Source organism: Chiroxiphia lanceolata, chromosome 9 (genome assembly GCF_009829145.1).
Source record: "Chiroxiphia lanceolata isolate bChiLan1 chromosome 9, bChiLan1.pri, whole genome shotgun sequence".
Classification (NCBI taxonomy): domain Eukaryota; kingdom Metazoa; phylum Chordata; class Aves; order Passeriformes; family Pipridae; genus Chiroxiphia; species Chiroxiphia lanceolata.
The window spans coordinates 12,024,793-12,048,869 of record NC_045645.1 but is presented as its reverse complement, the minus strand read 5'-3'; the positions used below and the strand labels follow the sequence as shown (position 1 = coordinate 12,048,869).

The 24,077-nt window shown below is 44.8% G+C and overlaps 1 protein-coding gene across 13 annotated transcripts in view; it reads left to right on the top strand.

Annotated features, from left to right (window-relative positions):
• DOCK7 (dedicator of cytokinesis 7) overlaps positions 1 to 23,407 on the top strand; it is a 96,022-nt gene extending 72,615 nt beyond the window's left edge. For 4 of the 13 annotated variants that reach the window (XM_032696892.1, XM_032696889.1, XM_032696888.1 and 1 more), the window contains 21 exons: positions 458 to 612; positions 1,282 to 1,464; positions 1,935 to 2,070; positions 2,744 to 2,840; positions 3,285 to 3,302; positions 5,158 to 5,254; positions 6,068 to 6,202; positions 6,876 to 7,028; positions 7,564 to 7,722; positions 7,965 to 8,065; positions 9,027 to 9,219; positions 9,509 to 9,652; positions 10,607 to 10,738; positions 11,298 to 11,312; positions 16,412 to 16,537; positions 17,731 to 17,820; positions 18,725 to 18,961; positions 19,805 to 19,948; positions 20,775 to 20,881; positions 21,465 to 21,632; positions 22,882 to 23,407. In XM_032696892.1, the coding sequence (XP_032552783.1) occupies positions 458 to 612; positions 1,282 to 1,464; positions 1,935 to 2,070; positions 2,744 to 2,840; positions 3,285 to 3,302; positions 5,158 to 5,254; positions 6,068 to 6,202; positions 6,876 to 7,028; positions 7,564 to 7,722; positions 7,965 to 8,065; positions 9,027 to 9,219; positions 9,509 to 9,652; positions 10,607 to 10,738; positions 11,298 to 11,312; positions 16,412 to 16,537; positions 17,731 to 17,820; positions 18,725 to 18,961; positions 19,805 to 19,948; positions 20,775 to 20,881; positions 21,465 to 21,632; positions 22,882 to 22,924 (2,633 nt within the window). In that variant the 3' untranslated portion in view covers positions 22,925 to 23,407. Of the gene's footprint in view, positions 1 to 457; positions 613 to 1,281; positions 1,465 to 1,934; positions 2,071 to 2,743; positions 2,841 to 3,284; positions 3,303 to 5,157; positions 5,255 to 6,067; positions 6,203 to 6,875; positions 7,029 to 7,563; positions 7,723 to 7,964; positions 8,066 to 9,026; positions 9,220 to 9,508; positions 9,653 to 10,606; positions 10,739 to 11,297; positions 11,313 to 16,402; positions 16,538 to 17,730; positions 17,821 to 18,724; positions 18,962 to 19,804; positions 19,949 to 20,774; positions 20,882 to 21,464; positions 21,633 to 22,881 lie in introns of all 13 variants that reach the window. The other 9 variants (XM_032696895.1, XM_032696890.1, XM_032696894.1 and 6 more) reach the window with 5 other exon arrangements.
• The last annotated feature ends 670 nt before the right edge of the window (positions 23,408 to 24,077 follow it).

Below are 24,077 nucleotides of genomic sequence, written 5' to 3'. Positions count from 1 at the left end.
ACAATTCCAAAGGATAAGCAGAGTTCCTCTTCTTCATCTTAGTGTGTATTTTATCAGCAGTTTGTTTCAAACTTTGCTTTGCACAGTGTCCTGAGAAACAGTAGAGGTGGGTCATTTCAAATTAGGGCAGGGAGTCCAATCTGGAATAGTTTGGAATTTGAAGTTGTCCTCTACATCCTTTGAGCTTACTGACACAACCAAGCTGCAGGAAAGGATTTGGAGTGAAGTACTGAAAGGGACAAAAGGTGTGTTCTCAGAAGGGTTCTAGATACCGAGACTGTGTAGGGTTTTCTTTGCTTTCATGCCCTCAGATAATAGTCCTGTTTATTGCAAGACCCCTTGAGTGGGATGATTTTCAGTTTGCATTTCCAGTTCAATGAGACCAGTGCTGAGGAGGGAGGCTGTGGGGAGAAACTTTGGATCTGGGTGTAGACTGAAGGCCCATCTTTCTCTGCAGAGAGTCACAACCAGCGGGGGAGGCCAAGCTGTGTCGCCGTGGACGAGTACGAAAGCGAGGGTGGCAGCATGATCAGCCAAACAGTGGCCATGGCCATCGCAGGGACATCCGTCCCCCAGCTCACCCGACCCAGCAGTTTCCTACTCCCCTCATCGGTACAAATCCATCTCTCCCTATTCCTTGACCCACAAATCTGTTTCAACAAGCAAATATTTACGTGTGCAGGTTCTGTAGGGGCACGTATCAGTTTGCAGCTGGGTGTTACACGGGGAGGCAGAGGGTGAGAGATGAGGAACAAAGCACGTTTGCATGCTGCTGTGTCTGTCTCAGAGAGTTATAGAAAATGCCAAGCAGGAATAAAACCCAACAAACCTCAGAAAAGGGAAGAATTTTCTTTTCTGATAAAGATTGTCTTGTTCTGAAACAGTCTGATAAAAGCTCTGTGAATTGCAATGGTCATTATGAACTCTAAGTCCTAAGCACGAACTCCTACCACATCTAATTCTGCCTGGCTGAAGACACAAATGGGCCATTTTCCCTGTTCTCTGCACAGGGAGGAAATCCTGATGCTGGTAGCAGGCAGGCTCTTCCATTTCTCCCTTCTCCTCCCTTTACTTGGGTATCAGGATCCTATTTTTGTGGGATTTATGTGCACTCAAAGTGAGACACTGACAGATGCATGAGATAATGAATGGAGCCTCGCAGCTTAACTCTTAACCTGCAGGAGGTTATTAAGGGCATCTTGAGGGAAGAAACTCATTCATATTAGTTGATGATTGAAGTGTTTGGGTGTGAAATCCACTGTCCTGACCTGTGTGCTGTAGAGTGGCAGGCAGCACTCCACCTTCTCGACGGAGTCCAGCCGCAGCCTCCTGATCTGCCTCCTGTGGGTGCTCAAGAACGCGGATGAAAGTGTCCTGCAGAAATGGTTCACAGACCTGTCAGTGCTGCAGCTGAACCGCCTGCTGGATCTGCTCTATCTCTGCGTGTCCTGCTTTGAATACAAGGTACTGCTGCATTGTTTGAACCTTCTGAAGGTCCTTCTGGGGCCTGCCCAGGACCTTTACACTCCCACCCTTTACACGACTGCAGAAAGGCATTTCCTGCGCTCCCCAAAGTATTTCCTGTATTTGGAATCCCAAGGCTAGGCATGTCTCTGTGCAACCTCAAGCCTTTTTCCATGTTTACTTCTCAGCCATGTGAGTGTCTGTGTCTTGTTTCACTTCTAAAGCAGTTTGTGCTGCTTGACACTTATCTGGGAATTGCTGCAGGGAAAGGGGATAGCTCTTGGTCACTTTGCGAAGAGAGTTTTCTGTAGCAATGCTGGTCTCTGGGTAGTTTATCTACTTACCAGCTAAGCCTGTATTCCTTTCTTGCTGCATGTCTTTAGACAGGAAAGATATTTTGAGTTGTTAATTCTTAGAAAATATCCCAAATTGAAAGGCTCTTCCTTCATGGTCCCGTTTTAAACTTGCAGGGCAAGAAAGTATTTGAAAGAATGAATAGTCTGACGTTTAAGAAGTCGAAAGACATGAGAGCCAAACTTGAAGAAGCTATTTTGGGAAGCATAGGGGCGAGGCAGGAGATGGTCCGAAGAAGCAGAGGACAGCTAGGTGAGTAAAGAAGTCCTCTGTGCCATCCCCCTTTTCCAAAAACTGCTACTCCCACCCCCAACAGTTACTTGCACCCATCTGTGGTGTGGGATACAGACAGCAAGGCCCCTAGAAAAGCTGTTTGCAGTTTGCAGCATCCTTCAGTGGGTCTGCAAAATCTCTACAAGCAATTTATTTGTTACTTGATTGCTTTTGTGTACATGAGATCACATTTATGGTACGTTCTTGCCCAAACTTCCTCCAGTGTAGCATCTTCCAGAGCCTCCTTCTCGTATGTCCTGTGCAAGGATCAGAGTAGAAAACAAACTGATCTTCCATTGGTTCTGAAAATGCCTGGATATTTCTGCCAACTGAAGGAGACATGAAATAGCCAGTAGTTGGGGTAACAAGCACCTTCTGATTTTTACTGTTTGTAAAAACCAGTAATTTTTCTGAACACTCAAATTCAAAGGGTGGACCAGGGGTTAGGACAAGAATCAGAACTGTAGTTTTCTCTCCTGCTCTGCCACACATGAGCCAGTCATCATGGGCTAAGTGGGTGAGTGCCACAACCTCGGGCTCTAAGGAGTCATAACATGCTGTCACCTACCACTTGTGAACAAATCTGGAGTTGCTACTTGTGCAACAAAAATGAGCATTAGCTGACTGCTGTGGTTTTGGTGTTACCCTGCAGAGAGAAGTCCTTCTGGGAGCGCGTTTGGAAGTCAAGAGAATTTGAGGTGGAGAAAGGATATGACTCACTGGCGGCAGAACACAGAAAAGCTTGACAAGTAACTCTGCCTTATCCTTCTACATTAATCATGTGCCTATGAGCCTATGAGAACAGGGTCCCTCTCCCCACAGAAGGTCACTGCCAGCAGCCACTTGGCCCTTGTGTGAGCAGGTTTGGGCCCTCAGTTGGACAGGGCTGGCAGTGTGCAAATGGCTTTTAGTCCAACACTGCCCCACTAACTCTTTGCTTTTCCACTGTCCCTTGCTTCCTTAGACTTTAAAATGAGATTTAAAGAGACTAATACAATCCATTACTGTCTTAAAACCCTGCCCTAAGCTGTAGTTTAAAGGGAAGACCATTAACAGTTTTCACAGATAGCATATATATCTCATGTCATATTTCCTTTATTCCATAAGAGCATTCTGGAGTTCTCAAAGCTCGCTTTCCTTTCCTGTCCTAATCCATCACTTTGATTGTTTTTCCACATGTGCTGTGCTTTTAGAAGCCACAAACCAGCCAGGTACTGTAGCATTGGTGTGCAGTTCTTATAAATTGCCATTTTGTACATCTGCAGACTCAATCATCACAGCATTGTTTGTGATGCTTGGCAGAAGTTTTCAGTGTGTGTGTGCAACTGATTGGAATGAGCTCTTTTTGCTTATTACACCCGTTTCCTTTAAAATTCCCTCTCTTGATGTGGTTCAATCTGGAGGGCTCAGGAGTTGTGGCTGAGCTTCGCTGTGTGCATTTTCTGTTCCCTCAAATTGCAACCTGCAGCCTCCATCCTCCCAGCAAAAGAATTGTTCCTAATCACAGGAAAGCAATCTCGATCCAAGTGAAGCTCTGAAGAAACTGAGGAATGGGGTCCTCAGAGCCCGGATGGAGATCGAGCCAAATTTTATCCTTGAAGACACTGACTCTTCGTAGAGTAGAAAGAAATTCTTCACGGCTTCTAATTGCTTTGTGCCCCACAAAAATGGAATCTCTTGTTATGTCAAGTAGTGGCTTTTTGTCCAAGGGTCCAGTCCTGGTGAGACATTGGGAAAGCCAAATGACCAGAGTGTTTCAGCCTTCTGATGAAGTGATGTAGATACAAATTCCAGAGCTGTGGGCAGAGTTACACGCGATTAAAATTTGACCTGCAGAACTCATCAGTTCACTGCTGACACTGGATCTGAGCCCTCTCCTTCCCAGAAGGATCTCACCTGTGTGTTTTAACAGCTGTGGAATACTTTGATGGTCAAAGGATGGTATCTCACCTCACAAAATTAGCTGCTTAGATAACTCTGTAGACCTGCTTTCTAACCCTTGCTTGCTGTGACCTGGGTCCTTCCCACTCCCTTCCTGTGGATCTGCGTGTGTGGCGTACATAGGTAGAGCCTGGCCCTGTGAAACCTCATAAACAAGACTTTTCCTGCCAAGAATTGTGGGGGTGGTGTAATTTTATGCAGATGGTATTATTCTGTGTAGGGCCAGGCCCCAAGCCTTCCTGCTCTGGAGATCCTGGGTGTGTGATCCAGCTCCCAGAGGAAGGAAGCGGAGTGTGGCAGGGAGCCAAATCAGCTGCCACTCTCTTAGTTGTGTATTTTACTTGAATTTTGTCATTCCCATGGGTCACCCTCCTGCCGGGATTTGGTCTGGCATGAGTCTGTCAGAGATGGCACCTGTGGCAGGGCAGACCAGAGCTGGGCTCTTTAAATACACGACTGGATCTCTGCCCAGTGCAGCTGGTGCCACTGGAATGAAGTGTTGCTGCTGAATTCCTGGAGCCACAGGTGTGAGTGGGTGTATGAACTTCATAAGGCTTTCCAGGAAAGTGAGTGCCTGGCATGGAACAGCAAAACTATGTCCTTTTCCTTGGAGAGGAAATTATTCTTCAGGAATTAGGTGGAATGTAGGTTGAACAGATAAGATTGCACCCTGGCAGTCTGCACTCTGTGCTGCACCCAGTGTAAGAGCAGTTTACTAGCTCGTGTAGCACCACCTTGTGTCCATAGCCTATAGCTTAAAGCCATATGTTCTGTTCCTGGTTGTGCTGTCGCATGCCTAACGATGCTACTAAGCCAGTCTTGAGTTGGACTTGGGTTTTAACCATTGTTGTGTCCCTGGGAGAGTGACAAAGTCAGAAAGTAGTGTGAGCTCTCCAAGCATGATGAACGTAAAGCCTGTGTAAGTCTGTATATGTAAAAAACTGAGTCTTTCTTCCTGTCCTCTCAGTGGGTGCATTGAAATATCCTCATAGTGTTGTCCAGTAATAAATATACAAATCATAACTGGAAATTTCCTGCTCATGAGAAAATATTTTTGTCTGGAAAATATTTAATGTCTACTTCTTGATCAGAAAGTAATTTTACTGCTTTCTTTCCTCTGATTAGATCAAGGGCAGAGATAGAACACGAGGCACTTATTGATGGAAATCTTGCAACGGAAGCCAATTTGATAATTTTGGATACACTAGAGATAGTTGTACAGGTAAGGATGATTAGAAAATAGAGATGTAATGACATTGTGATACCTGGGCAGGCAGCAGTTTGTTAAACAAAACCTTCTTGCTGCTCTCCACTGTCTGAGAGCTGTCAGAACTGTTCAGCTGCTCTGCTGCAGCAGGAAAGGGGTAATGCCTCTCCTAATCCCAGCCTGTAACACTCTGGTTTTACATTGCAATACCTTTCTTCAGTCTTTTGGAAGTTGTTTCCTTTTTGTATTGTAGGAAATAGTTATTCAAAAACTCAGTAATGAACTATGAAATTTTCCAAGTCCTGCCCTATTCTGCCCTAAATCTACCTCAAGTCATGAGATTCTAGGTCAGCCTTCTGTATCTGTACTCCCTTTGCACAGTGCAGAAAAGCTTCCAGGCCACTTGGTCTGTGTGCACAGGTGAGTGAGGACATGTGGCAGCTTTGTCCCCTTTCTGTACAAATGAAACCTGGGCACGGGCTGGGAGTAAGCCAGGAGCACACTTACAAATCCACCTCTGATCTGCAGAGAGACCCAGAAATCCCAAGGACTGCACCTTGTGCCTGAATAATCCAGCTATGGCCTCTCCCTCTAGTCCAGCAAGGTCTCTGAAGGTCAGAGCCTCATCAGCTAGAAAGAGTCATCATTCCATCAGCTTTATCCATGGGTCAGGTGTTCATTACCTGGGGGTTGGTTCAGAATGTGGCTAAATGGACGATTTCTCCGTGCCAAAGGGCTTTTTGTCAGAGCTATTTTCTCTTTCTCATATACACAAACACACACAGGAGGTTCATTTTTGCTCATGCAAATCTTGGTTTCCCTTTTCAGACTGTTTCTGTGACGGAGTCCAAAGAGAGTATCCTTGGTGGGGTGCTGAAAGTGCTCCTGCACAGCATGGCCTGCAACCAAAGTGCACTTTACCTCCAGCACTGCTTTGCCACACAGAGAGCTTTGGTCTCAAAGGTGAATTCCCTGTGGATGCTGTAATATATCCTGACAGCACTGAGGGAGGATGGGACTGTTCCTTCCTTTGCATGGGAGTCACGTCACCAAGCAGTTATTATTTTTTGCAGTATTGGTTTTCAGGAAGCGTGGTCTGGGGTTTGATAAATTGTTTTTCATTATCAAAATTTATGCATTTTGGGTTTAATCTGCACACAAAGGTACAGATCACACACCCCAAGTGGGCTTTGGGTTCCTGCTGGGTGAGTGGGCAGAGACACTTGGTCAGTAGGAATCACAAGGCACAAGTGGGATTTAAGCTGTACAGATCTCACTTAGAATGGATTTATTTTACTGGGCCTATAAAAACAAGGTCCTAATTTTTGTGGGTGTGCTGGTAAAAGCTGAAAAATTTTAAGCTTGACTTTCTGGAAGTGATGTATATCAGTCTGAGGGTGGAGAGGTAGGAGCAAGTTGGGGAAGGAGGTAGAATGGGTTACCTTCCAGTGCTGCCAGTCTGCTTTGCCTTACTGTAAAGTGAAGTGATTCAAATTATCATCATTCCCCTCAAAACAGAGGACATAGGGCTTGCTCTAATTCCAGTGTGTGCTCACTGAGGATCGTCCTAGCCTTTGTGTCTGAGTGCTTGTTCCCGTCTGTCCAAGCTCTGATTTCCTGTTATGCTGTGTCCCAGTTCCCTGAGCTGCTGTTTGAAGAGGAGACAGAGCAGTGTGCAGACCTGTGCCTGAGGCTCCTGAGGCACTGCAGCAGCAGCATCAGCACCATCCGGTCCCACGCAAGTGCCTCCCTGTACCTCCTGATGAGGCAGAACTTTGAGATTGGGAACGTGAGTATCTTGCACTTCACTGGGTTATTGCACATAAGGGGACTGGGGGCTGCTGGCTTTGGTTACAGACCCCCACAGGGAGTAGCAGAACTGGGGGAACACCTTGGTTCTGGGCCCAGGGACTGTGAGGGGATGGATAGCAGCAAGGTAACAATTACTCCAGTTTTTAGGATAGACCAAAGTGAAAGCAACTGCTTGGAATCAAGGCTGCAACAGGAGAGGGAGTTGAACATCATCCTCTTCAGAGCGTGTGAGAGGAGAGCATGCAAAAGAGAAAACAAAATCTTTTGCCAGAGACCCTTTATCTGGAGCTAAATAATGCTGTCACCAGATTATGAAGGTCGGCAGCACCAGAGGTTTATTTTAATCACTGCTCTGAAACAGCCCTTTTTGCAAAACTGGAGTTTTCTGTATCAGGCCCCTGTCAGGAGGAGACTACCGTGGCCAGAGCACGGTGGCCACCGTAACCCTAACCCTAACACTAACCCTAACCAATCTCCAGGTTGCTGGAATAATAACAATATCTCTGTTGCAGAATTTTGCCAGAGTGAAAATGCAGGTGACCATGTCTCTCTCATCCCTGGTGGGGACATCCCAGAACTTCAATGAAGAATTTTTGCGACGTTCCCTGAAGACTATTTTGACATATGCTGAAGAAGATCTGGAACTTAGGGAGACAACATTTCCTGACCAGGTAAAAGACATATACTGCAAGAGGTGTTAACATATAGTTTATTAACAGGCTGTGCTTAGGCCTCCATCTAGAACTGGAATTTGCATGCATTCCCTGAAGAAGGGTTTGATTTTGTTGGGGTTTTTTTTGATTAATTCTGACAAAATGCAAACACACAAAGATTCAGAGTAAATGTGGTCCTCACAGAACAGTGTGTAGCTCAATTCCCATTGCCACTTAATAAAACAGTGTATTTTTTACAGGTCCAGGATCTAGTGTTCAACCTCCATATGATCCTCTCGGACACAGTTAAAATGAAGGAGCACCAGGAAGATCCAGAAATGCTGATTGACCTGATGTACAGGTAGAGTTTGCACTGTTGGGACAGTAGATGTCAGTGCTCCACATGCTGTTTGAACAAGACTTAGTACCTACTGCACTCCTGTATTCACACTGTGAAGTGTTGGTGTTGCTGTGAGCTTTGATTACTTTTATTTTATTAGCAATTATTTTACTTTGAACTTAGTCCTGTTTTAAACTGATCACCACGATTCATATTTTACCTGAAAACAACACAGCTACTTGTTGTTTGGGTTTGGGCTCAGGTGTTGCACGTTTGAACTCTTACAGGAATTGTTTTTGGAGCAGTTTTGGGTCTCAGTGCTCACAAACCTGTCTGTTGTGTTTGAATGTGGTGTTGATAGGTTTTGGTTGGTATTTAAGTAGCTTATCTTGGATAAAAATAGTTTCCAGTCCCCAGAAATCCCTGACAATCTCATCCTCCACCTGAGTAAAGACAAGTCTCCCTGCTGGCATCAGGGAAATCTTGAGGATCTTCCAGGACCTGCTAGCACAGGAGACTTTTTGGTGGTACATATGATGGTTTCCATATGCAAAAGATGTTCCAGAACCATATTAAGATCCCAACCACCAACTTTCATGATGTTGTCAGCACAAATGGCCCTGAAGGCTTCTCAGAAGTCAGCAGATGTTTTGTCATAAGCAGCCAGGCAGGTCTGCTCTGATCGTGCCACACCTTTGGCTTAATACCAGTGTCCAGGTGAAATGTGGGCTTTGGTCAAGAGCTTCAGCATCACCCAGGCTCCAGTTGCTCCCCCACCACTGACTGGCTCAAAAATATACAGTTTAGGGTAATTTTCCATCTACACAGCTTCTTACCTCATGTATTTCTAGAGAGCCAAGCACTGAGGGTGGTTGGTATTTTAGCAGGAGTAACTTAGATACTGCGTGAAAAAACTGTGCTGAGGTACCATGCTGGCTCAAAGGGAAGTAAATGAAATCACAGAGGTTTTCTTTTCCGTCAGGATTGCAAAGGGCTACCAGAACTCCCCTGACCTGCGCCTGACGTGGCTGCAGAACATGGCTGGGAAACATTCCGAGAGGAGCAACCACGCCGAGTCCGCCCAGTGCCTGGTCCACTCCGCAGCCCTGGTGGCTGAGTATCTCAGCATGCTGGAAGACAGAAAATACCTCCCTGTAGGCTGTGTTACATTTCAGGTAGGAATTACCCTCTGTAATGGATTTCTGAGGTTTGTCACCTGCTGCTGAGGTACAAAGTATCTCCATATGCCAGGTGTTTCCGTGCCAACCTACATGAACTCAGTTTTGTTGCATGAATAATATACTGCTCTATAAAAATAGAAAGCTGTATTTTATGTATATTCTCTATAAAAATGGAAAACTGCGTCTATAAAAACTCTAGGATTTGACTAAAAATCAGCTGGTTTCAAAAAATTGAAAGTTGTTTAAACTGAGTAAAAGTATTTTATCTATTATATCTCCTCAGAACATATCTTCCAATGTTTTGGAAGAGTCAGCAGTTTCCGATGATGTCGTATCACCAGATGAAGAAGGAATCTGTTCTGGGAAGTATTTTACAGAAGCTGGTCTGGTGGGATTGCTGGAACAGGCTGCAGCATCTTTCTCCATGGTAGAAGACTCTAATTTCTTTACCTCTCTTCTTCAACAAGCTCACACTGCTGGGCATTATGAAGGAAAATGTTTTCTCTCTGAGTATTTAATTCTATTGTAAATGCTTAATATGCATGGAGCATTAGGAGTTTTAGTTGTTTAAGACAGCCTGGTTTGCCCTCTGTGCAAAGGATGGGATGTGGGACCAGGAGGCCTCGGTGTTTTCCCAGTGTCCTTCCCTTCTCTCAGCACATTTGGAAATTCACTATAGGAAGAAAGGCCGTAGTCGTTTTCCCTCTCTTCAGAAAGAGTGGGATGAGAGCCTTGTGTGAGCAGTGTGAATGGGAGTAGTGTGTCCAGAAACCAAGGAAAGTGAGTGAATTATTTACCACTGCACAATATGGAGTGTCATTCAGTGCGCTTAAGTACAAACAGCAATAACTCCAGGGCGAAGACCTGGAATTCCTGCTGTGGTCTGGCTAAGCCACTCAATGCATTGTCTGCTATGAGCTGGATTCCCTCCCTGGGAGAGATCCTAAGGAAACTTCCCAAAGCCCATCTAATGGAGCAGCACAGGTGGATGCAGAAATCACACAGGTTGAAGATGCTCTGAACAGAATGAGCTGTAGTGTGCACTTAAGCTTCCAGATTTAATTCCCATAGATTTGGTTAGGATCCTATTTAGCTTGTTATGCTCTTGTGCCTATATCCATCCAAAATATCCCAGGATTGGTTATGTTAATAATCCTATTTAATAGTAGCAGTGCGTAATGCAGTAGGCTCTTGATTTCAAGGGTAACTTAGGATTTTATTCCATTCATATCTGGGTATATTTTAAGAAAAGATGCTGGTTACACCACAGTGGTGTCTAAGCCACCTTTTGATTTTGCAGTTTTATCATTTAAATGCTTGTAGTATGAATTAGTCTGGCTGTTGAATTGATGGAGCAATCTGATGGACCTTATTTTTATAGGCTGGCATGTATGAAGCAGTTAATGAGGTTTACAAAGTCCTTATTCCTATTCATGAAGCCAACAGAGATGCCAAGAAGTTATCTACTATTCATGGTAAACTGCAGGAAGCTTTCAGCAAGATTGTTCACCAGGTAATGGTTTGCATTTTCAGTTGCAGGGTGAATTGTGAGGAAACCTCAAATGCTCAGTGCGAGTAAAATGAAAAACTATTGTAATCATGATTCCACAAGAATTGTCAGATGGTGATCCACAGTAAATACAAGGATCACTGACTGACAGGATTTTTTCTCTCTGGACATTTAACATGAGAGAACATCAGAAATCAAGTTTTGTAACTTCAGAACTATTCAAGAGTTAAAAATTCCAGTCATCTGTCAGTTTATCCTTTCAGAGTTATTTTAAACTATGTTTTGCATGTCTTGCCTTTAGCCTGGGGGTTTTATTTGTCTATTCATATGGTGGATAAATATTGAAGGAACCTTTCTAAACTGGGATGGTGCAAAAACCCGCCAACTTAGGGGCATTTGGTGAGAGACTGGGTGTCCTTCTTTGGATGCATGACTTATAATCATTGGAACCATTGGAACCATTACAGGTTTATACTGCTTACTTTGATGGTCATGTTTTGGCCTTTGAAACTCATTTTTTTTTGGTTTCTGTGACATGCCCTTTTTACTTTTCATTACACAGAGTACTGGCTGGGAGGTAGGTAACTCCATTTTAGTTAGTAAAGAACACTAATAGATTCTCCAGATGACTCACGCCAACGCTTGCCCACATGTGCTAGTTGTGGGTGTTTCTGTTGCTGTCTGCTGTTAAAACAATTCATTAACCAAAGAAATACCAATAAACTGTGGTTGTAGTAGGAAATTCTTCATAAGCAGCTGTAGGTAGTGCATGGATGCTGACGTATTCCACTAATGAGGTTCTTTGGTGAATGAGCCACTGTATCATCACTAGTTTGTTTTTATAATTTGTTTATATTTCTTTCCATCAGCATTGACACAGAATATCATCCCTCCATACCATGTTTTCACCCCACCCACAGGGGTCGATTTAAGCAATAATGCTCAGAGGTACCAAGACACAAACCTGGTTTCCTGCAGGTGCAGATCTTTTCTCAGAGGAGAAACTGCTTTGTTCTGTTCACCTAGGACCAATCAATTTGTTATGTGGTGGTTTATCTGGCAGCCAAATAGCTCAGTTGTGTTAACTGGGGTCAGTTTTGCTGCCTTCATTTTTGCAGGGGCTGTTTGCTCACATTTCAGTGACAATACACCACGAGAACCACATTTTTGGGTTAGAAATAGACAAAGCAGTTGGTTTTATCTGCAGAGCCAGTTTGACTCCAGCCCCAGTGACACAACGGGTACGAGAGTATGGAGAAGTCTCAGAAGGCATTTAAAATGTTCTGTGAATATGATGATATTTGCTTAGGCTTCATCTTTCCAGTTTAGCTCTGCTTTTCTGTGAATCAGGCAACTCATTTTAGGCCATCTCACTCCAGGTTTACACCACAGGAGAGCATTAAAGCCCACACTGAGTGAACTGGGGCTGAGACCACAGGTCTTTGATGTGCGACATAAATAATTTGGGCTGATGATGTCTGAATGTCAGCTTTAATTCCAGCCTAGAAAAAAATGAAATTAAAAATAAACCCTGACACTTAAGGGCTGGCCCTGTAAATCATTTCCTTATTCCCATGAAAGGTCCCAGCAGACGAGGCAGCACAGCAGCCCAGAGTACCTGTTGTAGGTGTGTAAATGATGGAAATACGTTCAATAGACAATAAAAGTGAAGGCCTGTGAGCATCTATTTTATTAGTCTGCCCCTAAATCGACCCCTGGAGAAACTCCTGCCATTGGTTATGATTCTAACATCACTTGGTCATGTTTTACTGCATGGTAAAAGACACCTGTGGTTTCAGTTCTTCTCTGTCATCGTGCTCCTTCATTGCCACACTTTTTCTGACCTTTGTGCTTTGTAGCTTTCAGGTTTGTTGCATGTTTTGCCCTTTTTCCTTATTTTAAATATTTTAATTGATGCTTGCCCTTTTATTTTTTTTTTATTTTAAAATTTATTTGCTGCCAATTTGCTGCTTGTTTGTTTTTTGGAATTTCCCTAATTAAATACTTTCTGTTTTCTCCTCTATTGCCCTGGTTGCTGACCCTCCTCCCCACTCTTACTATTGTCTGTTGTGGTAAGTTCCTACTTGTGGAATTTTTTTCCCCTTTCTCTTCCCTCCCCCCCCTTTTTGTTTTTTGTTTTACACTGTGGAAACCCCAATTTCATTTTACCAAAGAGCTATGCCAACAGCAGGACCCCCTTGTGTCACAAGGACAGTAGTGTTGCCAACTGCAGGAATTAAAATATCCCAAGTCTGTCACCAAAGCATTTCTGAGCTCTCCTTAAACACACCAAGTGGTGGGGTTTGTGTGTTTGTTCATTGAGTAAATGTTGAATTAATTCTTTTCATTATTTATACTTATAATTTTCAATTAATACTTTTCAGTTAGAAAAGTTAGGGAAAGTCTTTTCATGAGAATTTAAAAGTGCTTTGAAAGGCATGCATGGGGAGGTTGCCATTGAATAACAGGAGCTAATAATTTCAAAAAAGTCAATATTGGAAGACTCATAGTAGTTGGCAACACTGCAGAGGACCTTGACTTAAAATCGAGGAAGGAAATAACTGCTGAGTTTGGTAAAGATGATTGGATTCTGCATTTTGAAGGAGTTACTTTTATTCCTACACCCTTCAGGCAGCTACTGCAGTCTTGGTCTCAGTGAAGAAAGCAGATGATCATTCTTGCATCTGATGTTTTTTTAAATCTTGTTGGCAAAGCTTTTTGTGTTTGTGTAAGAGATAACCCTAAAACTTTATTCCCAGCAATTAGGAAAGGTATTTACCATGCATAATAACAAATCATGAACCTTCATAAGTCATGGTGGCTGTTATCTGCTCTGCCAGTTGTGTGATGGCTATTCAGTGTTCACCTTCATTCTCCTCTCCTCCCGAAGTCCTATTATTTTTGATAAAATAATAGGAGATACAATGCTTTTAATAATTCCTCCCTCATACCTGCATTTTTAGCTCTTGTCAGAAGCAAAGCCAGGGAGTATCGTTATTTGTTTAGTTTTCACTACTGTGGCTGGAAAGACTTTGGTATTGGATAAGTATCAAAGATCCCAGTGCACAGCCATCCCGTATTCCCAGTGCCAGGATGGAACTGAGCTCTCCTGATCTCAGGGAGCTTCTGAGTGTCCATGGGAGGTATGGAGTGGTCTGTATGTGTTTGCTCCCCAAAGGAATTTGTTTGCAGGCAGAGATTCCCATCATGAGTCACATCAGGGAGTAACAGTGCTCTTCACTGCTGGTTCTTCTCCCTGGGATCCTCATAACTGAGTTGAGCACCTGGATTTACCAGGAAAAGCCAGTGCAGCTGCCTGGAACAAGGAGCTGCCTGGGCAGGTGTCCACGTGGCAGATACTTGTAGGGACCAGGTTCTGCAAATGCTTCATGCCCTGAAAAGCACTTGCCAAGTAGGAAAAAGCTCATGAATTAGAAGAGCAGTGTGTCCTCCATCACCCTATGCCCATGGTTTGGGGCAGGATCCCCCCAGCTTCCATGAGGAGCATGTCCAAGCCTTGTGTAAGGTTTGGGGAGCTGTTTCATATGGCGGTTCCCCTCAGGCAGACATGGAATTGTGGAATGGTTTGGGATGGAAAGGACCTTTAAAACCATTTAGTTTCAACCTCCTGCCATGGGCAGGGACACCTTCCAGCAGGTGCTACCTTGGGAATTACTTTGACAAAGGCGCCCTGGAATCACAGCCTTCTGCCTGCAACACTGAGATGGAAGAAAATAGCCCAGGAAGCTGGAAATACTGGGTGTTGAGGAATTTAAGTGTGGATAAAATTATCCAGAACTGTGGCTTTGAAAAGACACTGATGAGTAAAAAGGGTTTAGTAGGCTGCTCATGGGTCCAGAGGGATGGACGCTGGACAAAGGCAGGGAGTCCAGGGAAATAGCAACTAGATGTTGCCAGCTGCCTCTTCCAATAAAACAGCAACAGCTTTGCAGCAGGAGTTCACACCCTGGGAGGTGCTCCTGGGATCCTGGGGTATGTATGGAACCCTGCAGTCTGCATTGGCAAGTGAGGCTGGATAAGAGCCCCTCTCTGCAGGAGGGATGGGCTAGAGCGGGGATCCAGGGAGCCTGGGCAGAGCCAGGTGGTGTTTCTTTGGGATGAGGGCTGCTGTTTATCCCAGGTGGCTTCAGGAGGGCAGAGATCACTGATGCCCAGCTCTGTGAAGTTTTTGGACCTCAGGCACCTACAGCACGGTGTTCCAGAGTTTGCTCCAGAGTTTCCTGCAGCCCAGGAGAAGTCAGTGGCTTGCCATGACAGTGCTTTTTCCAGTCTGGAGTTTACCTGAGGGTTTTTTTAATTTTAGTTTGGCTTATCTATCCTCTTTGCCTTCCATAGATCATGTTCACCATCACCACAAGAGATCAGTTTTGCCATAGCAAAATACTCAAACAGTACCCAGCAGCCAGGACACCTGTAAGGGCTGTTTAAAGCCCGAATCTCTCCCAGATCAGGAACACTGAGTATTCTAAACTGCATCACACTTTCTCACGAGAGTAAAGGTGAACATTTTAGAGTTTCTTGCTGAAAGGCATCCCTGGTTTGTGCATGCACTGAGTTTTTTTAACAAAAGCAAAGGTGTGTTTAATTTTAAAGCATTTTTATTCTCTCTCTCTCTCTCTCTCTCTCTCTCTCTCTCTCTCTCTCTCTCTTAATCAGATTTTCTTTCCAGCAAAAATCTTTCTTGTTTCTCTACTTCTGTTGCGTTTCAGGGCCAAATTCACCACTGGCTCACGTGGAAGCAGGTACATGACACAGGATTGCATCTGCTTTCACCAGGAGTGACTTTGGCCCTCTCTCCTAGACAGTAGTTACTAGAAGAGAGTGTAACACTTCCCAGTTGAAATGCTGGTTAAAAAGCACTTGTGTGGGTGTGTGTGAGTGAACTGGACATTGACTTCAGCCCAATCCTGCAATTACTGGAGAGTGGATTATGGGGGTAATTGGTACTGGGTGTTTTCCAGCGGGTCTGTGTGCAGTGTCCTCCCTGGCAGGATGGCACCAGCTGGGCTTTCCTGTGCCTACAGGCTCTGGGTATCTATCTACACAGGGTTTGTTGAGCCTGGAATAATCACCCCAATGAAGGGACTTGCCTTTGGCTGCTCCTCGGAGACATCTGACACTTCTTGAACTGAAAGAGATTAGGTTTAGATGGGATATTGGGAAGAAATTATTCCCTGTGAGGGGGGTGATGCCTTGGCCCAGGTTGCCCAGAGCAACTGTGGCTACCCCATCCCTGGAAGTGTCCAAGGCCAGGTTGGACGGGGCTTGGAGCAACCTGGTCTAGTGGAAGGTGTCCCTGTCCATGGCAGGGAGTGGAACTGGATGAGCTTTAAGGGCCACGATTCCATGGGGACACCTCCAGGCTTCTCCTGGGCTGGGAGAAGTCATTGCAGGGTTGGGCTAATGGTCGTAACTGATCCATGTAATTCCATGTTAGTTTATAATTTCATTGTGGTGTTTGCTGCTAAGTGCATCCATGCTGAGTTTCAGGTGTGTTTTTTCTTTCCCTTCTTTCTTTCTAATTTTTTTCTTTGTTTTTTTTTAATTTCTTTTTTATTTGGCATAAATTCAGGAGCCTGCCTGCAGCTATGCTTGAGGGTGTGTGTGTCTCCACCCTGAAATAACCTCTTGTTTCTTCATGTCTAGGATGGAAAGAGGATGTTTGGCACCTACTTCCGAGTGGGTTTTTATGGAACTAAGTTTGGAGACCTGGATGAGCAAGAGTTTGTTTACAAGGAACCCGCAATAACCAAGTTGGCTGAAATTTCCCATCGGCTTGAGGTGAGATGATTTAACTGGCAGTTTAACTGGTTTCCATCACTATTTAATAGGAACAGTCCCTTGGCAAAGCAGTTTGCATGGCCCTGTGCAATGGCGTCTGGTGTCCCCTGTTCTCCACCTCTGCAGGAGGAGTAAAGGGAGAAGAATTCCACAGGAATTCCTGCAGCAAGAGCTGCAGACCCGATATGATCCTCCCAGACTTCGTAGTGCATCATATTATCATATGTTTGCATATGTTCAGCAGCTCAGTATGAATGGGATGAAATAGGCTTGGAAAGAGGCTGAGATGCCTTTTGTGATCTGACTTTCAGAACATATAGCATTTTTTGTCATTTTGTTGCCTTCACATCATGTTTCTCTGCTGGTGGAGATTGAATCCTCTAAGGTATCTGAATTTCCAAGCCCCTGAGGTGGGACATCACAGGTCTGAAGTTTGTTTCAGCCATGACACACAAAGGCTACTCTGGTTAATCTGACTGTGGCTTGGGTGCAGCTGCAGGTACCACCCAGGGATCATCTCATGTTTGGTCTGGCCTGGTTTTGTGCCAACTAAACTGTGTACAGACACTGACATGGGTCAGAGCCTTTTCCCATGACTGTTCCCTCCTGTGTGCATGTGTGAGGCCATCCCCAGTGGGAGAGGAAGGGTGTTGAGCAGCCTGACTCCAAACTGTGCCATGTTCCTTGTCCTCATTCCTCTGGACCCAGAGGGCAGACCTGGCCTGGTTTATTTGCTGGAACAGATCCTATGTCATGTTGTTGCTCCCAGCAGTTGAGCTCTGTCACATTGTGCTGAAGGCAGCAGCGTTGGTGAGGTTTAAGCTCACAAAGCTGAATTCAGAGCCTGGCCTTTCACCCAGCCCCAGCTATGCCACGCTCCGGGATTCCCCGAACTGACCCGTGTCCAGTTGAGCTCACAGACACACAGCAAACCCAAATGCCTTGTTCAGAACCAGGCAATATTGGAAGGCTCCCGAGTTCTTCTGCCTTCCAGGGCTTGTTTTTTCCCGTGGCCCCTGTAATGTGACTGATGGAATTCTCCCAGTTTCAGCAGATCACATTCAGCCCCAGGACAGCTTCTGTCGGAGCCATGTGGAGCTTCCCCTTCCCTGAATGTGCCTTTGTCCCTCCAACCCCCATCGCTTGGGGCTGCATTTGATGTTTGATTTCAATTCATTTGCTCTTGGTCGTAGGGATTTTATGGAGAACGGTTTGGGGAAGATGTGCTGGAAGTGATTAAAGACTCAAACCCTGTGGACAAATGTAAACTTGATCCTAACAAGGTAAGAACACAAAGCGCAGGTTTAGAAGTTGAACAGGTCCTGAATGTGTGCAAACGAAGTGGGACAAATCCTGCCCTCAATTTCACCAAGTAGACCACAAAATCCACATACTTAGTGTTTTGTGACTGCTTGGGATCAAAGTTCAGGAAAATAATTCCAGCAGAGGGATGCACAATTAGCCATTCCTTTTCCTGCCCTGATAGTGGTTGGTGGGAAGGGAGGAGATGAAAGGCCAGCAGAGGCCTGGGCCGTGTTTGCCTTTCTCTGCTCTCTGCTGAGTGGAGGGAAGGAGGGACTTTGCCATTCGGTGGCCTCTGGCTTTTGTGCAGCTGCAGCATTTTGTCATCCTTGTGCCATGTCCTTTAAGTGTAGCCGAAAGAACAGGAGCATGCCTGGGAAGCAGGACTGTGGCTCAGGACAGGGTGTTACCTGCAAGGAAATGTTTAGATTAGAGATCAAGAAGAAATTCTTCCCAGTGAGGGTGTTGAGACCCTGGCACAGGTTGCCTAGAAAAGCTGTGGCTGCTCCATCCCTGGAAGTGTCCAAGGCCAGGTTGGAGCAACCCAGTCTAGTGGAAGGTGTCCCTGTCCATGGCAGGGGGATGGAACAAGATGAGCTTTAAGGTCCCTCCCTACCCAAACCCATCTAAGATTCTCTGATGTGAAGAGCGTAAGAGGAGAAGGGCATTGAGCTGTGCTTTATCCAGTCCACAAACTGCTGGGCAGCTCCCAGCACCTGGTCATGTCAATGTGAGTGTGATTTTCCTGAGTAAAGGCAAAAAAAACTAGTCCTGTTTTTTCCCGTGGTGGCTTTGGGAGGACAGAGATCCAGCTGGGGTATTGCGGTGCTAAACACAGAGTGCAGCTGTGCTGTGTGCCTGCCCTGAGCCGTGCTCCTCCCTCAGGCCTACATCCAGATCACCTACGTGGAGCCCTACTTCGACACGTACGAGATGAAGGACAGGATCACGTACTTCGACAAGAACTACAACCTGCGGCGCTTCATGTACTGCACCCCCTTCACGCTGGACGGCCGCGCCCACGGCGACCTGCACGAGCAGTTCAAGCGCAAGACCATCCTCACCACGTCCCACGCCTTCCCCTACATCAAAACCAGGATCAACGTCATCCACAAGGAGGAGGTGAGGCTGGTGCCATTGGGGAATTCTGGTGTTTGAAGGGGAGTGCTGCACCAGGCTGTGCGGTGCGGGAGACACCTTCATCTTGAGCTTATAAGAAGGAACTTCTCCCTGCTCCTGTTCAACCTAAACTAAGCCCAGACTGATTTAGTGATGTATCTGCCCTGCCACCCCCAGCCCACAGCAGCTGGTTCGTGCAGGGGCCCTTGGTGAGCTTTGTAGGCCAGATTGGACAGGGCTGGGACAAACATGGTCTAGTGGAAGGTTTCCCTGTCCATGGCAGGGGGTGGAATGAGATAGGCTTTAAGTTCCCTTTCCGTGGGAAAACCATTTCATGGTTCTGTGATAATGCAGGATGCTCCCTTCTGTTCTGCTTGATCAACATGTCCTTTGCTCTGTGTTGCAGCTCACCTGCATGGCCCCAACAGCCCTAAGCCAGTGGGGCCCTGATGCTTTGTAGAGAAATTTATACATGGCTTAGTTAATTTTCCAGGGGTGGACAGGATCAGGTGTGATCACTGGGACACAATGAACGATACTTGGGGACGGGAAATGCTGTAACTGCTGGCTGCAGTGACCCAAAGGGACATGAGTGCCACTTAGAAGAGTCTCAGAGAGCTCTTGAGTACCCAGAAACACATTTAAAAATCAAACTTGGTCTTGATGTTCCTAAACCAAGACTGAGACGATCTGTTTCTGCATTGCATCTGCTCTGACTGTCAGTCTTGTCGGTGTCCTCCCCCACTTGTTGTGCCGCCCCACCGTGCCCTGGGTGTTTCTGAAGGTCTGTGCCTGGTTGCCAGTCTCAGCCATAACCAACATCCTTTGTTCTGGCCACTTCCTCAGATCATTTTGACGCCCATTGAAGTTGCCATTGAGGACATGCAGAAGAAAACACAGGAATTGGCTTTTGCCACCCACCAAGACCCTGCAGATCCAAAGATGCTGCAGATGGTGCTGCAGGGATCAGTAGGTACCACAGTGAATCAGGTGAGGATCGCTGTTCAAGCTGGATACTCTGGGATGGTACATATCACTCTGTGCCTTGCATGTGCCTTATTTCTGAATTACCTTGGAATTTTTTCCCCGTTCACTCTATGGGATGTGTTTAAGGTCACTGGTAGGTCTAGAACAGCTGGTCTCAGTGATTTTGCCACATGAGTAGAAGTCCTGAAAATGTTGAAAGTGGCTGGAAAGAGACATCTTTCATTCAGTTACTTGCTCCGTCCTTGCACTTACATTTATTTTTGCTGCTTCTCCTCCTCCCTGTTTTATTGCTTTCCCTTTGGTTAGCCAGCCTCTGGGGGGTGAAAGCAATTTTGTGTCCTGTTGTGGGTTTTGAACAAAATGGAAAGCAAAACTAATGAGTAAACAGAGAAAAACTGAGGGAATATGAGTAAAGCACAATGCACAAACTGGAAAAAAACCAGCTGGAATTCCGAGTTCTGGGTTGAGTTTGCAGTGCTGGCAAACACTTCCAGGGTTCCATCTGTATTGTTTAAACTTTGCCTTAGTTGTGAGTTGAGCAAACTTTGTCAGGAGTCCTTATAAAGGAAAACAAGTGTAGAATCTGTGCAGTTTCTCACACTGTTTTCCAAAACCAGGGTTTTATTTAGAACAAAAAAGGCCTAAAAGAGATTCAGTTGTCGTGATGTTTGGTGGTTTACGCCAGATTTACCAGCTGCAGGTCTTCAAGATGCTCTTCTGTAAGGAAATGTTGTGTTTTATGGATGTTTCTACGTGTATGAGCTTTCTCCTGTGATTGGATACAACAGACAGTTCTGAGAAACTCACTTTTTCACTTCTGCTCCTACAGGGACCATTAGAAGTTGCACAAGTTTTCTTGTCTGAAATACCCAATGATCCAAAGCTCTTCAGACATCACAACAAACTCCGGCTCTGCTTCAAAGACTTCACAAAAAGGTACGGAATGTGCTTCCCAAACCACCTGCAAACTGCAGACTCAGTACAGCATTTTTACAAGCACCCATAAATTTAAAAAAAAAAAATTGGAATAAAAATGTTCTGAGCAAATAGATCCAGTGGCAATGCAGAATAAATGGCATTGCTGATACAGTTCCTTTCATACCCTTTATTTAAATTACATCTCTGCAAGCAGAAGAGTTCCTGATGAATATCCCAGTCTGCTACTTATTAATCTTCCCTGATTCTATCCATCTTTAAATCCTCTGGAAGTGGAAGTGGCTTTGTGAAGATCAGCTTTTCATTTCTCCTCAGAGAGGATAAACATAACTGGAGAGTAAATTACAATAAAAAAGGAGTTGTCACTCTGAAAGTGAAATGGAAATTGGAAATATGACACCCTCTCCTTCCCCCGTGGACACCAGGAGGTTTAGCTGTGTATGTCACCCAAAAGCCAAGATAGAAAAGGATTTTATGTCATCCCAGAGGAACAGAATGGATTTTTTTGTACTATTAGATTAACAAATCAGCAGCAAACATGTCCTTTTAGCCATACCCAGGTTTCACAGGGTTTGTTTCCCAGGTGTGAAGACGCTCTACGCAAGAACAAGAGCCTGATCGGGCCAGACCAGAAGGAATATCAGCGGGAGCTGGAGCGGAATTACCACCGGCTAAAGGAGGCCCTGCAGCCCCTCATAAACAGGAAGATCCCTCAACTGTACAAGGCAGTGCTGCCAGTCACGTGCCACAGGTGGGTGTTTGATTTTCCTCTCTCGGCAGGGATAAGGAGAGTAGAAAACCAGGGGTGTCTGATATTCCCAGTGAACCTGCAGCATCTGTTTGGTTTCAGTTGTGGCTCTTTTGGCTGAGTCCATCCCTGTCCCCTCCTGTCCTGCCTGAGAGCACATCCCCTTCCCAGCAGCTGTGGCAGGTGGTGTTTGCAATGTTCCTTTTGTTCTTCAGCTGTGACAATTCTTTTTTTGTTTCCATCCCACATCCCATTCTTCTTAGATGCAAAACCACCCTCACTGTGGCAGGACTTTGACACTGGTTTATTCCTAGTGAAACTGGAATGAGGTGCTCCAGGGGCAGGCAGGGTGGAAAAATAATTGGTGTCTTCCATGCTGAAAGGATGGGATGTTTGTCTACAGTGAGACAGAACATAAAACCCCCACAGGGAATCAGAGGATCATAGAGGGGTTTGAGTTGGAAGGAACCTTAAAACTCATCCAGTTCTACCCCCTGCCATGGGCGGGGACACCTTCCACTATTCCAGATTCCTCCAAGCTCCATCCATCCTGGCCTTGAACACTTCCAGGGATGGGGAATCCACAACCTCCCTGGGCAGATCAGAGGATGAGGCAGGTCATGGATAAAGCAGGTCAAAGCCCATATCAAAAAGGTGGCCTTCGCTCCCTGTCCAGGTTTGGGATGTTTTAACCTCTCCCCAGATCATGCACTATTATCTCAGCTGCCCCCTGGAGGCAGTTTTCACTGGCTGGGAATGGTGGGAATACCAGTGCTTCCCTCCCTACCCAGCTGGGAACTTCAGAAGCACTTTTGACTTGGTAATTATTATCTAATCTTGTGAAATTCAGCCTGTGCAGGGAACCTAATACAGGTGTGATATAGAATATCCCGAGAATTATAGAATATCATGAGTTGGAAAGGACTCACAAAGATCGTCTAGTCCAACACCAGGTATTCCTGGCAAATTGCACTTATATCTGTATTTGAAAGACAAATAAGATTTCAGTAGGGCAGGTGGTTTGTGCTGCTTCCCTTGTGTACACATGAATTAAACTTTTTGTCAGTTTTCTGGGTGGTTGGATGGTACCACATCCAAACCCAAACACAATTCACTAGAAAAGCAATGAGTTCATGCCAGTGGAGTTAATTTTTGTAGGAAATACTGGAAGTCAAGTACAGAGTCATTCATCTGATGAGGCTTATTTCACCGTGGAAAATCTGAGCTCATCATTGTATTTTCTCTCCCTCAGAGACTCCTTCAGCAGGATGAGCCTTCGCAAAATGGAAATCTAAACGAGTTAAAAACCAAAATAAAAAAAAAAAGCACTTAAAAATTAAGGTTTTGAAAAGAAAAAGAGCCTTGTTATCAGCGCTGGGAATCAAAGAAGTTTTATTGTGAAATAAAACTTGGACTTCATCCTGGACATCCCTCACACCTCTTCCTCCATCAAAGTGTTCAGTGGCCAAAAATCATTATGAATTGTCAAATGTAGACTTAACAATGTTTGGAAAAAAAAAAAAATCATGGCAGTGGTATCCAGAGTATTGGTGATGAGCTGTAAACTTACCTGTTTTTTAAGGCATTTTTATGACTCAAAGGTACACTAAACGCATTTACCTTTATTTATAGCATTACCTAATGTTAAATTTATTTACTTTTAGTTCCTATATTTAATTTATATTAGGACCATACGCCAATGCATTTTGGAAGTTTTTAATGTAGTGATGATGGTTATTTTGATGGTACTATTAAATATGTGAATGTTTACACTTTAATTCCCTGTGCATTGGACTTCAGAGCTCACCACCCCTGGGGAAAAGTTTCAGAGAAAGGTAAGTCTTACAGCAACACTTATTAACCAAGTGGTGATTTTTTATTATCCCAATCCTTTTTCTTTGGTAACTTTGCTGCAAAGAAAAATAATTCCATCTGTAGCCAGCAGAAGGCTGGATGGAGGCACATGTTGGTACCACTTCACTTCCTCCAGTACTGTGGAGTTCCAGCTTGATTTCTGTGTGTACATGGTCATTTCCACCAGGTGGGAAGTATAAACATCTCCTCATCACTTGGAATTAGCAGTGTCCATGCAACTAAACTGCTTTTGTGTCCCTTTTTTAATTTAAAACCTAATTTCATGAGGAAAAAAGAACATAAAATGATATCACAGTTAAAAGTGTACATAGAAAGCATTCTTTGCATTGTTATTAATGTAAAGAAAACATGTTTTACAGCAGTGATTTTGGGGTCTAACACAGCACTTGGAGGAAGCAGCAGATTTGGAGCTGAGTACCCAACGCCTAAATCTGGTCCTTTATATTTTTCTTCTCTGTGTTGAACAAAGTCCCTTGGAAGAGGTGGTATGTGATTGAACACAAGCTTATTCTCTCTCTATAAATACCTACATATGCATCTATATACGTGAATACACACAAAAAGTGAATTTGA